The sequence below is a fragment of the Strigops habroptila genome, chromosome 4 (assembly GCF_004027225.2).
Source record: "Strigops habroptila isolate Jane chromosome 4, bStrHab1.2.pri, whole genome shotgun sequence".
Taxonomy (NCBI): Eukaryota; Metazoa; Chordata; class Aves; order Psittaciformes; family Psittacidae; genus Strigops; species Strigops habroptila.
Genome location: NC_046358.1, coordinates 20,066,072 through 20,081,449, shown reverse-complemented (window position 1 = coordinate 20,081,449; position 15,378 = coordinate 20,066,072). Strand labels below are relative to the sequence as shown.

The 15,378-nt window shown below is 37.7% G+C and overlaps 1 protein-coding gene across 1 annotated transcript in view; it reads right to left on the bottom strand.

Moving 5' to 3' along the window:
- JAG2 (jagged canonical Notch ligand 2) overlaps positions 1–15,378 on the bottom strand; it is a 67,189-nt gene that overhangs the window by 26,469 nt on the left and 25,342 nt on the right. Inside the window, exons 3-5 of the mRNA XM_030484048.1 lie at positions 14,871–14,925; positions 8,142–8,396; positions 7,054–7,114 (exon numbers count right to left, since the gene is read on the bottom strand). Of these exons, the coding sequence (XP_030339908.1) occupies positions 7,054–7,114; positions 8,142–8,396; positions 14,871–14,925 (371 nt within the window). The remainder of the gene's footprint in view (positions 1–7,053; positions 7,115–8,141; positions 8,397–14,870; positions 14,926–15,378) is intronic.

Here is a 15,378-nt window from a genome sequence, read left to right as displayed (position 1 = left end):
TCGTATGCCTTGCTACAGAGCTTTGTCAGCACTTAATGCACAAATACACCTAAGGAAAGGAAGAAAATAAAAGAAAAAAAAAAAGAAAAAAAACCAAACCAAAAAAAACCCTAACCCAACAACTATTTCTGAAGTCTAAGTCAGAATACCGGGCCTAAAAATAAATTAAAACAAACAAACAAAAAAAAAGAATCCTAGAAAGGATGTAGGCAGTGTGGTATGAGCCTTTAATTACCAAAGGTTCTACATACTGGTATATTGCACATCCTACAAATGCCAAACCAAAGATCCTTGTGACATATTTATACATCATTTTTTAGGCAGGCTTTTTGGAGAGAGCTTCTCCCACTCATATTTCAAATGGAAACTGTGGCCAAAACACTTAACACAGGAAAATGAAGCAAAACAGTGACATTAAGAGCAGAAGCAAAATGCATCATTCAGGGGTGGGGGAGAAATAACCCTCTTAAATGGAAAACCACTAAATTTTCTAATGACGTGAACAGGATGGTGTTGCATAGGCCAGAACAATAGCTTTATATTAGTTATTTACTTAAAATAACTATAAGAAAGTCTGTTTAATCTTTTAAGAGATTAATTGTTGCATAGCAGGCAGCAATATGGCCTAGCTGTTAGATCCTACAATTCTGAGCATCTGGATTCAATGTTATAGCTAGTACCATACTCATTCACTACAACATATCACAGAAGCACTTTCCCCACTTTCCCACCTTTGAAACAGGCATGATAGTTCTTTGAATAGGGAAGGAAAAGATGCTTATTAATGAGCTGCAAAAACTTAGTTACCTGAAAGCCTATCATTTTTTCTTCTCACTGCCAGCATTCTTGTTAGATCAAAATATAAAAACCTTTCCCTACAAACTTTTTTCTTCTCTAATAAAGGAAGCTATTGAAAGCTAACATTCTCACTCCAGTACTTTAGAGTTTTGCGAAGGAGTTGATAGATGGTTCAAAATTGTTCAGCCAGAACATAAGAGGAAACATTGCTCAGTTAACTTGCATTAAGTGGCTCTAAGGGTTTGCCTATATTTGCATGGGTTCACACTAAGAGCATACTTCTTAAGCGAACTGCCTGATCATTCCTGTTGATGGTGTGTTGGTTCACATCATGGAGCTGTTCTGGAACAAAAGAATTGGATGCCTTTTAGGTTAAACTAAGGTAATGTAAGACAATGTATGCCAGGAGCACACCTAATGTGTTCCAGCTGCCAACAGGCATTCAGTCCACAAGAACAGACTAGAGCTACTCTAAAATTAAAAGAGCTGAAGTGTTTTTAGCATGGCTATTGGGTTCTCAATGATGCTTTGATCTACTGTTCTAATTTGTCTACCTACTATTGTCAACACAAGTTGGCATTACACGTTTTTACTTCCTGTACACTCTCTCACATTCTCCTAGAAGAAGCATACACCTTTAGGGTATATTCTGTGCCTTCTTACCCAGTAACCATCCAAGGAAGCGACTGCACAGTGTGCCTCAGTTCCTTGACCAATAAAACAAACACAACATGGGATTCCTTGTCTAACTTAATATGTCTACTTGCAAAACACTTGCCAACAATCCCAGAAGGCTTCAGATTAGGACACAGAAAACAATAATAAAAGGATACTGGTTATGATAACAGGAAGGAGAACTTATATGATGTAAAATTATTACAATTGCTATGTGTCACAAGTTCTTTGAAACTTGAAGCTGTGATACGGCATCTTGCAAAGAGGAGACAGGAGATGATGTCCAGGTACTGGTACAAAGTGCATTCCTGTAGGGCCAAACAATAGCTCTACTCTCTTTAGGGATCAAAGCTAGCCCAAGATTGCAGGAATTTAAATGGTCAGATGCCATTTAAATGAGCTAGCACACTGCTCAAGACTTCCTAGTTTATTGTTCAGAGCAGCTTATGAGATTTCTCATAATCCCATTCTACAAGCAACTGAAGAAAGAAGTCATACTGTTTAGAACTGGCTGATCTATCTGATCTAGCTAGTATGGAAGTTCTCCATCTCTTACTTTCTTCCCACTTTTAGAAGCAGGAGTATTGTATTTCCTTCCTTTATCAATCTTTACACTCTTTTGTTAGTCCTGTACAATCTTTCAAAACTATCAGATTTCCTTGTACCCAAGAATAAGTTTAGAAGAATCCAGTTGCCTTTTTTTTTTGTTGTTAGTTTAGGCAGAGTTTCCCATGTTAAGCATGTTATTCACCCAACTGTCATGAAAACACAAGTGGAACAGTGATATTGGTAGGCCTCCTACTGAAAAGGACTGAAAAGGAAGACTATGCAGGCCTATAATATTTAACAAAGGATCACTAGAACACCCCCAACAGGCCAAGTAGTTGTAGCTTATAGAATGATAGGTTAAGGTTGGAAGCGACCTTAAAAATCATGTACTTCCAACCTCCCTGCTATAGGCAGGGAGACCTTCCACTAGACCAGGTTGCGCAAAGCCCCGTCCAGCCTGGCCTTGAACACTTCCAGGGATGAGGCAGCTACAGCTTCTCTGGGCAACCTGTGCCAGTGCCTCACCACCCTCATAGTAAAGAACTTCTTCCTAATGTCTGATCTAGATCCACCCTCTTTCAGTTTAAAACTGTTCCCATTTGTCCTACCACATTTTTGCAACTCTGGCTTTTGTCCCTGGATCTCTGTAAAGCAAGTACCAAATAATAGCTGAGTAGGTTCTGGCCCTCATAGTGGCAGATTAAGGGAGCAAAACCCCTTAGGAGAGGCCTACAGCATCTGCAGGCGCTGCTGGACACAAGAAATCAGCCTCGCAAGCAGGGCTGAAGTGGAACACAAGGACTACAAGAAGTATGGCACTAGACATGAAGCTTGAAAAACCTGTTTCAACAGAACAAACTTAAAAGATGTGATAAAATAAAAAACCAAGAAAATCACCAATTTTGTCACATAGTTCAAGAGTAATTCTACAATGAGACGGTTCAAAAGCACACAGATTCATTTACTTCAAATATTTCTAAAAATCTATGCTTGCATGATTTCACATTAGAGTACTATTAATGATTGCATTTCTAATTCATTTCAGCTAGTCTACATATTCTAAAGAAATTTCTGTATCACAGTTGCGTGAAGACTCGCATTTTCCAGGACATAACTTGGGTCCTGCCATAACTCCAGAAGCTAAACACAAGCTGAGTAGTATTAAGGACTTAACCCCCCTTTTTTTTTTTTGCTTTGGAAGAGAAATTTAAACATTCAAAGGCAACAAGCAGAAAGACTTCTGAAAATACAATCATCCTAGCAGGAATATGACAATGCAGGCCAGATATGAGGCATATCTGGACTTCTGCCAAACCCATACCATTCTGGATGACAAGGAAGTGAAAGAATAAGCCGTTAAGTCTACTGACGTTCATGAGTGGTACCAAACATACTCAAGTCAGCAGTTTTACTTGACGAAGGAGACTGCCACTTGTGGTTTCTCTATATTCAACTCTGATAATTTCATACGGTGATTGAGCTTAAGGCAGGTATAAACCATTAAGCTTCATTCTTCTCTAGACAGTTTAATAGAATTTATCAAAGTAATTCAAATGATGCAAATACATACAATAAGCACCGACCATCATGGCTTGGCAATGTTGTTTCTTTGACAATCCTTCCACTAATTTAGGCTGGTGAAGTCAAACAAGACCATTTGGTCTGCCACTGTAGGTTAAAAAAGAGATTACAGTGGCCAAACACTTGTCTATATAGAAATTAAGGTTGGTTGGGTTTAACTTTAAAGAAAAAACCCAAACCACTATTTTAAGATAGCAATTTTCCATCTTTACAAGATTCAGCTATGTTGCTTCTGCTTTCCTCAAGGATGTAATTCTGCTCATTATTCAGTAAGTTTTTATTTTTGCTGAACTGCCTCCGTAATCACAAAAACCTGTCACCTAGCCCAGCCATACTACAAAATCATTGCCCTCATCAGGTCATTTTGAGACATCAGGTCATCCTCAACTTATTTTCCATTTCCTTGATGAAAGCTCAACAAAAGAGAGGGTAAACTTCACAATACCGTTACTTCCTCAAAACAAGCTACATGAACTTGCCCAGCAGATGATGTACAGTTATAGCTAATGGGATATTCTTTATTAACAGTCTGCAGTCATTTAGCTACTTCTAAGATCTGTTTTTGGTACAACATTTAATCCAAGAACTCTAAATTACACTGGAACATCAAAGCATGGAGGGTAAATCCTTTCTATTAAAGTTAGGCTGAAGCCTCAGAGCCATTGCTCAAGTTACCTGCATGTTCATGCAAGCTGAAGATGGAAACCGTTTTCCAACTTTTCTATTTATAAATGCCACTGCAGATTTTGGCAACCAAGTAGCTATTGGCACCAGTAGATTTCCATACATCTCACACCCATGTTTTTCTCACATTTTCATTTTCTTTCTGAATTAAAAAAAGGACATTGTTTTCACCTGTTAAATGGCAGTGGCAACTGTCCAAAAACCAGGATGAAGGAACCTAGATTATAATTCAATAGCACCAAACATAGCAGTTTGTTTTAAATAACAGCTTCCTTTGTACTGCTGAAGATAAAGGTCATGTCTGTAAGCCTTGCTTATTTTTAGTTCAGCATAATTTTTCTACAGAAAGTATTATCCATTTGTGTTAAAAGCACATTTCTAATTTACCCTAACTACTGCAGAATATCAGTTAAAGATATCTGTGTGAACAAGCTCAAACTACCAAATCACATGTAAAGAGGCAGCTAAGAACCTTCTACAATACTGCAAATAGAGTGGCCATAGAAAGGCCACTGTCTTCTTTCAACCTGTTGGCCACAGATCTATCACTTCAGCAGATGGACAGTAAGAAACAAGGCAGATGGCATGCAAGCCATCTGAAATATTGTTCCCTCTTCCTTCCACAGTACCTTCTTTCAGATGAGAGAATCCATCCAACAAAATAATAAGATTTCTGCTCAGACTCCTTCAATAGACTAAATGGGTTTTGGTTGGGCTTTTTTTTGTGAGCTTAATTTGACTGGGCAGGTTAGAAGGGGGCACCTGGACTTACTACACTATATACTTCTTCATGCCAGTCACATGCTGTAGGGAAAGGCTTTGCTCTTATGAGACTACCTATTGACAGATGTCTTAAAAAGGTTTCATAGCCACCCAGCCCCCATCTTTAAAGGTTTTGTATTTCCTTGTTTAAACCTTCCTCTTCCTCTCCAGCTTCTGTTTTCCCAGATACAGCTGGTATCAGAGAAATGAAAGCTAAGAAGGAAACTGCACCACCCCCCTCTCTCACTCCGTCCCTTGCCCACCCCTCACCCCTCCAAGGGTGGGTTTGCATTTGCTTAAATGTTGCTTTTCCACCTTTATTTCAAAGGCTCCTTGCATTCAAAAAGCAAGCATTCATAGGCTCCTAGGATACTCCTTTGATACCTACAGAACTCTAGAAACCCTTACATGAACCAAAATTCATTAGAATAGGTTCTCAAGGAGAAAGACATGTTCTTGGAAGGCTCAAGGGAAGGAGTATGTGTTACTTGGGCAGAAGTGATACTGGCCCAGCTCTCAACCACAATCTCTACTTGTAACCTAAAAAAACCCATGATCACTAACAGCAGTAGGGACACATAGTACTTAAAATCAAATAGTTAATGATATGAAAAGATCACAAATAACATGAAATATAAATATTCTCTTTCACAGAAAGGAAGCCATGGTTTAAATATCTGCCTTGGAAAAAATCTTCTAAGGGAGATTTTACAGCTCTTCAGAAGTGAAGCTACACATGCACTGAAGTGCTGCACTTCACATACTGTAATTTACAGTTTTCAGTCAGACTTGAAAGCTGCAACACACCACATCATCTACAAGTCAGCAGCATCTGATGAAAGTTTCAGGACAGTAAGAAACCACTCTGAAGTGCAATGGTTTAAGACTTACTTTGTTATCTGCTATACCTCACTATCAGAAACTTCAGCCTTTCCAGCAGGACAAGACTTGTTTGTATGTCACCTACCATGACTCAAAACTGGCACTTCAACCCCAGCTTAGCTCTAAGCCCAGCAAAACTAAGCAATCTGCATCTTATTTCTGCCACTTCTGTGATGACTGTTGTAGTTCCTAAGAGATGGATAAGGCAGAATTGCCTTAAACTATCACAGCTTGCCAACAAATGGTATTTGTCAGCTCTCAGGGGTTCTTGCAGCCAGTTCAGCTTCACCATACTCCAAACAAGCACATTGAACACAACTTAAAAAGGAGCCACTCCACAAGTCTACTCTTACAATGATGCATATAACTCTGACCACAATAATATCAAGAATTTATACAGGATCCCCCAACTTGCAAGCAGACCTCTCCCTTTTCTTCAACAGCCAGTGTAAAAATAACACTCATTTCCCCTTGTCCTACTACACTGGACGCCTGAACTTTTACAAGGAAACAATCAACTCCTCTTGCTACCACAGTCTACTTAGGCTTAATCAGCAAGTTAAGGGAACATTTCAGAGACTGTTCTCTTGTATTAAGGGACCAAAAAACATGGGGTAGAAAGTTTAGTTTGGGGTTGCTAATGTATCTCCATTACTACTAAAAAAACCCCTTTTTTCTTGGAAACTAAGTTTACTATATTTTGGTGAAAAAATACACATATTGAGTGTTCTAGGAGAGTGAGCATTTCCTAGTCATGACAATCCAAAGAACAAGTTCCCCATTTTATTTGAGGGGAACAATTAGCACATAAAGATCATTGCTCCTAAGGATTTTGAACGGGAAGGGGGGAAGAAAAATACTATTCTCATTTGATAAAGGTATAGTTTTGGATGACATTAAACAGATCTGTTCAGTCCTATATATGTAAAAAATAAAGTAGGATTGTAAAACAGTATGAAGTATATGCAGTTCTTGCACACACGAAATCTACTTCAGATCAATTTCAACTGATGTTCTTGCATAATTTTTTTTCCATTTTAAGTAGACTTTTTAAAAGTAGCAACATACTTGGAAAATGCTAGAAAGATCAGCACTCAAAGATACTCAAGCACATAGACTTACTTGCATTCCCCAGGTGTACTGCAACCCCCATGGAGCAAATTACATCCTTGTTTACATACAGCTGTAAACAGAAAAAGATTTAGGCATCAGTTTGAGCAGTTAGGTATCCATTAGTACAGCAGCAATGTGGAATTGTTTAGCTAGAGCTTCTGTCATTTATCCTGTTTGGTTTTCATGCAAAGTTGATTGTCTTTTGGCACATTCAAACAGTTTTTGTTTACAGCTAGCTATTTCACAAAACAACCCCATTGCAACTCTTTATGAAAACAGAAGTAACTTAAGGTAACTCTTTGAAAAAGTTGCTAATGAATAGGTTTGCAGCAAGATTGTCAGCACCGAAACATTCAAATACAGTTATTTTTTTAAACCCGGTATTATTCTGGAAATCCCAAGCTTCAAAAGACATACATGACCTTGAATAAGCCTTAAAAAATGGTCTCCCCTGTCATTAACAGGCTTTTTACTGAAAAGAAACAGAAAAGAAAACCAAGAGATTATCAGAAGACTATGTCAAGTAATGTTAGCAGTAATTACTAACTGAGACTGAAGGCAAAATGCAAAGAGGTTTGATTGAGTGGTACATTATAAAAGAGATGACTACACTTGAATTTCTGTTCACATTAAGAACTATCAAAAAGCTTTCAGCTTTGCATACGTTACACTTAAAACTTTTTCATTTACAAAAATAGTGCTACAGCGGAATTTTCACAGGATGAAAGTCTACAGTATTGCTGATATTGCTGTTAAATAAAATCTTACATTAACAGATGTAATACATCATTTTGTTTTGAAGTAACGCCACACTGAATAAAGTTCATTATTAAAAAAAAGATGTTTCATTATTTGGAATCCTAAATTTAGTGTGTATCCCCCATAGCACAACACCACAAGCAACACTGTATCCCATGCTGGGCTCCATTCTTTGTAGTGAATGTTCTTTCAAAGATCTGTCTTTAAAGGACAAAATCTGTATATATTAAAATTAGTATGCTACAGCACCGACACCACAGAAATACCTACTACAGTTTATACCTATTACATATACACACTAGAGCTAACCTAATCTAAAATTAAGCAAACAATACTACCTTGTTTACATTCTTCTCCCATCCAACCTTCCATGCAGGCTTTGTTTCCATTTTGATCACATGTGTAGTGACCGACGAAGTCATCTCGAGGGCCACAGAATTTATTGCACAGAGCACTGTAGTAATTTTCATCACACTTGACTCTTATTTGTACTTCAAAATGGGCAACAGGACCATTAAATTGTAGTGTCTTCCATCGATCTTCTGGGTTGATCATGCCAGCATGCGCCACTCGTTCTATTAACAAATCTTCACCTTTTTGAAAAAGGTAAATTCAAGAGGTGATAAGTCTGGTAGCACACATGAGCATATACATTCAAATCAAAAGCATTAAACCAGTTAAGAGAAAACCCAGTAAAGAAAATATGAAGATGATAAAGATCTACTGTAAAACTGAATTTTCCTTTGCCTTGCAAAGTTCATTACAGGAAGGCCAATTTAAAAAAGTGTCCCAAAGGAAATATTAAAAAATCCTGGAACATAATCCATAGGAAATAGCTTATTTTTCAAGGCAGCCAAACATACCACACCCACACGCTGACAACTAGCAGCTTTATCTTGATCTGAGGCTCTTTTTGTCTCCTTTTTGTTCTTATAAAACTGCAAAATCTGCATAACCTCATAGCTGAGATATTAAAGTTCTCTGGTGCAAGTTTAATTTTAAAAAGGAAGCAAAACACATTTGCTGCAAAATTACTATGCCATAGTAAATGCTCTGATAGACTTGCATTATGTACATAAATTAGCTTATTTCCATGTTATTATTCTCTCTACAGTAAAGGCAAAACATCTTTAATAAGCATTTCATGGAACACTGTGTAGCCAGTATTTGTCAATTTGAAAAGAAATATACAAGTGAATCCAAGATTGTCAAGGGGCTGTTCTCAGCTCTGTATCCTGCTTATCCTTATCCCCAGTGGAACTACTGATAATTGTGATCACTGTTGTAATACACCCTATAAGCAGCCTGCCTCATAGAAAGCAGCAGCACCATTACTGCTACATTCCATTAACTGAGACCAAATGCGTTATCTATCACATGGGACAAGAAGATTTTAGGATCTAAGATTATGGAACTGCCAAAGTATTTTCACTTTTATGGATATCTATTTTGTATTTTTATCCATTTTACTCTTAGTATAGAAGCATAGAAGCTTCAGTACTAGGAGATGAGATGCAATTATAGTCAGTTGAATTAAATTATACAACAAAATAATACAATTGCTTCAGCAAACGTTAAGAATAAGCAAAGCATAGTAAGGGTAAGGGTAGACAGTGAGTAACCCCAGGGATAGAAGTCTTCAAATGTTTTCGCTATTCAAATCTGGTAACATCCTACTGCAAGAGTTTTTCTAGGTGACTGCAAGCTGCAGCTAGAACTCCAAACACAATTTAAGGACAAGAAAAGGATATGAAAGCTCCACTGGTATACATGAATTTCATACCCATTTATGAAATAGCTGTAATATTTCCAGCTCAGAGCTTCAGCATCCACTTTCTTTAATTGAGAGACTCTTTAAAATGCAAGTTAAAAAAACAGAACCACCAAAATCTTGAACACAAGAGACTATAATGGTAGTGAGATGAAGTATAAACTTCAGATTATTAATAATATAAAACATGCCAAGCTTGTAGCAAGCAGTATTAATTTCAGTGAATACATTTCACCTTCTTACTTTCTACTACTCATTAACCTAATTTGTTTAGAAAATAAGTCAAAAGGAGTGACTGTTTCTCACATGGAAATTTATTGATAGCATAGGGGTATCCTGTGCATCTGTTACCAAAGCTGCACTTCCCCCTCAGACTGTAAAAAGATGAGCAACAATTTTCAGTCACTCCAAAGTTAAAGAAAAAGGAAAGGTACAGAAGTAGCAGGCTGGGAACATATTTTGTTAACATCTCTTTTTCAAGCTTGCTTCTACCTACCATAAAAAAAGAAAAAAACTTTCCTTTTAAAATTGATGAGTACTGAACTTTAAAAAAGCTGTTTTAATTAAGCGTTGAAAGTTTCTCCAATTATTAAGACTCAAAGTATATCTCTAACATTAACGTGATATTGCCATGTATAGGCTACAACTCATGCTTGCCTGGACTAGTCTGCATAAAACATTTTATGGCTAGACATGACGCAGAGAAGTATATCCTTGTTCTTTAATTCTTAAACAAAAACTCCTCTGTCATCGAGCAGCACATGGTCAGTAGCAGAGTGGATAAGAAATGTGCAAGCTAGGAAAGGCTGCCTGCATTTTATTTTTGACTGAACTGGAATCTGTTATACCACTGGTCACCATTAAAAGCTTTGTGATTAGATTCAACATCCTTTTATAATCTTATTCTTCTCTAATGACTATTGATCTGAAAAACTATAAAGGAAAACTGCTGAATCATTGAATGGTCAAGGAATTTGAACAAATAGCAAATACACATTATTGGAGCTCTTTTTCAGCTATAAGCAACACAGGTTAATCCAAAATGCCTGCAATAGCCACTGCTATAAAAGTATTTCCTCAAAGCGCATCAGATGGACTGAAGAACAGGTCCTGAGATTATAAGCCACTCCTGTATAATAAAAATCTTATCAAGCATCTTCCAACTAAATTCATCAGACCCAGTTAAACAACTGGAACAAGCATTACAGTTACTGCAAATATACCTATGCAGAACAGTCCTCTTAATACCTGCAGGTCTAGAACAGGGAAAATAACCCAACAGTGCCTTTTTTTTTTTTTTTTTTTTTTTAAAACACTTGAAGCTTATCTTCACAAACTCCTCTGAAAAAGAATTTATTCTGAGTCTTAAGAGCTTTTCCTCTATCTTACATAAGATAGGGCTTAACAGCCTAAATAAGCAAGCCAAATAATTTATCCTGAACTACGAAAGGCATAAGGAAATCAGCTCCAAGCCATCTCATTTCTAATACTAAATTCTTAAGTACTAGAATGAGTATAAGAATTCTGCTTTACTTCAAATTTAAGATTGATCCCAAAGAGAAGATGCATCTTCCAAAGAGATCAGTAATTGCAGTGAAGAACATGTTTGTCAAGGTTCCTCCCCCACAATGCCGAAGTGTTTCTGAAGATATCCGCTCTCCCACATTTAACTGTTTTGATGAAACAAGTTTTCTCCCTGCATCTGGTTTTCCATTAAAATTCACCGTAGGAACTCACATTACTTTTAGGCCTCAGTAAAGGCAAGAAGCTACATAAATGAATTTGTCTGGTTACTGGCCTACACTACTCAAAGCTCGCCCTCCACACACCTCAGAAGCAATAAGGCTTATTTTCCTTAATCACTAAAAAGTTTTCTACAAGCCTCTCTAGAAAAGCAGACAGTGCTTTTGCACAGACGTTTGCATAAGCCTCATACAGACTAAGATGAAGGAGGAAGGGAACCACTGCACCCCTGAGGTAGACAATCTAATGGAAAACTACTTTACCCATGAAGATGACAGCTTGCTTCATAATGGCAGCACTGGGCTATGCATTGCTAAGACCTCTGCTAGGGTCCAGAAGTTTGCCAAGTCAAATGATTTGCCTATAAAGTAGCCTAAACTGCTGTGACAGATGACAGAACAGGTCCTTTACAGTGACTTTGTATCTAAAGGCAGTTTCCCCTTCCCCTCCTACATTCTCCCAGAGCAAACAAATGGTAACACTATACTGCCACAAGCTTACTTCCAAGCCAATGCTGCTGCACAGAGGAGGAAAAGCACAGGAGTAGTTCAGGAATCACGGTCTGCAAGTCTCTTGGTTTACAGTTTTGAGGTAAGTTCTGGGGAAACACTTGCCCTGGCAGACTGGTTCTTGAGATGGTACTTCACAGATTTTCTCTGAGCAACCTTGCCTTGCTTTCATTGAGTGCAAGGAAGGAGCACAGGATGCTAGGACATAGAGAGAGGGAAGAATGACAACTGTTTCAAACAACTTCAAGTTGTTCACCGGAAACACCTCTTTCCAGATTTGGGGATTTTTATGCTTGCTTGTTACTTTGTTTGGGTATTAGGGGTAGTTTTTTTTCTTTTGTTGGGTTTTGTTGTTGTGTTGGTTTGGGGTTTTCTGAAATACCCGCTTGAACATCCAAGCAGGAACACAGGACCTGCATATAAGTTTCAGCCTTACTCATCCCCATTAAAGGGAAGCAAAACCTGACTTTGGAACTAATTAATCAGGTTATAAACAGACTCTGGCAATTACGTTGATTAATCTTACATTAGCAACAGAAGACACATGTAACCTGATCCGAAGATCAGCATAGTGTTCAGGATATGATAGGGAGTTCAGCTTTCCACAGATACTCTCTTCACCCCTTCAGGATACAGATATTGTCTTTTCTCTAGAGAAGTCGCCATATTCCCTTTCCTGTGCTTTTACACATACATTTTTACTGATCTGTGCCTGTCTGGCAGTTCAGTGGTCCTTGCAGAAATACACAGACAGTTGAATTCACAAGGCAAAACCTACCGGTTTTGACCTGCCAAGACCACAGAAGAGAGAAAAAAACCCCAAAACCTTCAGCATTAACGAATGGATTTCTTCCTAGAAACCCAATATGCAAGTCTAAACTGCAGCATGGCAAAGCAACAGGTCTCTATCATGGAATCAGTAAACAGACTACAGAAGCATTTAACCAAGACAGGTGTTCTGCCAAATCATGGGCTTACCAGCCTTCTAGGTTTCAGATGCAATACAAATTGACAGCTCCTCTCTGGCAGCCTGTATTAAAGGGAAGTTCACCTGCCATTAGCAGTTTCTCATGAGAGCTAAACTGTGTAACATGACACTTATATAAACTCCTCTAATTCATGGAAACTGGTAAATTAAGGAGATGGCCCACTGGGCCTCCAGAAGACACTGTATATACTGTGGACCTGAAGTTTAGGGAAAAAAGGGTCATCAATGTAAGTCAATAGATCCGTCAGAGCATGTTAAAAAACTAAAAACTACAGGAAAAACTTAAGCATAAAGTAACTGTCCCCTTATCAAGCATATTTAAAAAGAAATCTGGATTCTACATCTACAGGTTTGCAAGAGGATTCTGCAGATTCTAAGACATAAATATAGCAACTTGGAAGACCGTTATTTATTAAGTAACTTATTAAAAACCAAAATTCACCACTTGAATGCATACAGATCTGTTTTGCAGGACAGGCCCTTCATGTTCACTCCTTTCTACACCACTTCATGAGTTGATCTGCCATCTAGAACTAAGGCATGAATGTTCCAATATTTGCTGTACTAGCTACCCCTGGGCAATTTGTTCCCAAAATGCAAACTATTTAAAGGAATTAGTTTCATGTAGTACTTTGCGAACAAAACACTCAACAGGACTCCTCCAATCTGTTGCTACATAGGATATCTAAACATTAAAAATTCAGGCTTACTCTGCTCAGCACTCAATATCTCATTTTGAATACCACGTCCAGACTTGGGAAGTGCTATTCAAGGTGGCTGTGAACCAACTAAAGGGTTGCAGCGACATGAATTACCAGACATCTAAAGAAAACATACTTATTACAAAAGGTTGAAGGAGCTGTTAAACAAGACAAAAGCTTAATTCTAACAGAAGGAGGGCTCAGGAAAAAACTACAAACTCATCATTACTTTGTCTATCACTGGAGATAGATTATGTTAGGAAAAAACCTCTAAGTTAGGAAAGTTTGTCAGGAAAATGCAAGCAGGGCTGATCTCAAATCTTCAAGGAAAAGGACATTGAAACTCTAACATCGCCTTAATATCAGTTGAGCTTCACTGATTTTTTTATGCTTGATGCATCTTGGCCGGAATGATCAGGAATGAAGCAGCAAAGAATGGAACGTATTAGAAACTGATCACAATACGGGACATAAATCTTTGCTATGTTAATGTCCAAATACTTATCTTCCTCTATACTGATCCCACCCAAGATTAAATAGTCCATCATTAACCACAATGAAAGTCTGAAGTTTACTTAACACTTGTAACCAAAATCATTGCTTATTTGAAACAGGTTTGTAAACCAGTACGAAGGAGTAGGTTCAAGCTGGAGTCCTACTTTAGCAACAATATGGTAACCAGCACCTTCATATGATTTTGAAGTATTTTGACAATAATCTTGCTTTTCCTTCAGATCAGTAGCCCTGCTCTGATACTGAGCATTACATTTACAGACCATAAATGCAAGGTAACTTTCAGTAGTTGGAGAGAAACAAAGAAGGAATCATACCATGACTTTCATCACAAACATGAAGTATGGTTTCTTTATCACGAGCAAGAATGCTTATTTGTTTACTTGATCATGAAAAGTATTGCACAACACGGCTATGGGTAAACTGAGAAGGATTTTAAAATGCAGCTCTACATTTCATAGTCAGTTCTAAATACTGGTCTGCCCATAATACATGTAAATTCTTACATGGAGGCAAATTTTCCTAAAAAAAAAAAAAAAAAAAAAAAAAAAAAAAAAAAAAAAAAGCCCTACAATGCTTTTAAACATTTTTCTTTTAAAGCTAATTATTCAAGAGTTACAGTGTTCATTTACTATTGTCCATTCTTTTTCCTATCAGCAGTAATTTCCACTGTTCCTAACTCAATACTCAATGCTTCAATCTGTACATGCCCTTTACTTGTAGGTGTGCATTCAGACCGATTTGGGGGGTCGGCTAATTGCAGCAGCACAGCATTTCTCACCTCCGCAATCTGTGTACATACAGCACAAAGTGAAAACCACAAGTTTTACATAAATACTCACCTGCTTTTGTATCATTATCCCAATCCCATGCTTCTATTATTAATGTGAACGATCTCTGAAAAGAAACAAGACACCAGTTAGACAGCAATAAAAAACTACTCTTACACACCAGACACAAACAGTGATTTGGAATAAGCAGATACTGCTGCTACAAGAAAGCCAACTGAAAGCAGTTAAAAATTTCACTTCTCTGCTGTCATGTGAAAGCCCTTGAAGGCATCTTCTCAAAAGCATGAACTGTGGGGCAAAGCAAGCTAACAGCAAAACAAAAACATCCCCACACACCCTCTAAGGACTGAATTATTATTATTCTCCTCCCACTAACTAATTCTCAGCTTTGCTTAGCCACAGAAATAATTTTCAGAAGTAGCCCTAAGATTTGAATGAAGTGAGGGGTTCTTAACCTTGGGAAACAGGTAGGTTAATTGAGACTTAGCAACTGAAGACCCCCAAAAAAGGAATAAAATCAGAGCCATCCTTTAGGAAGTGCATAAAAGAACAGTCCATA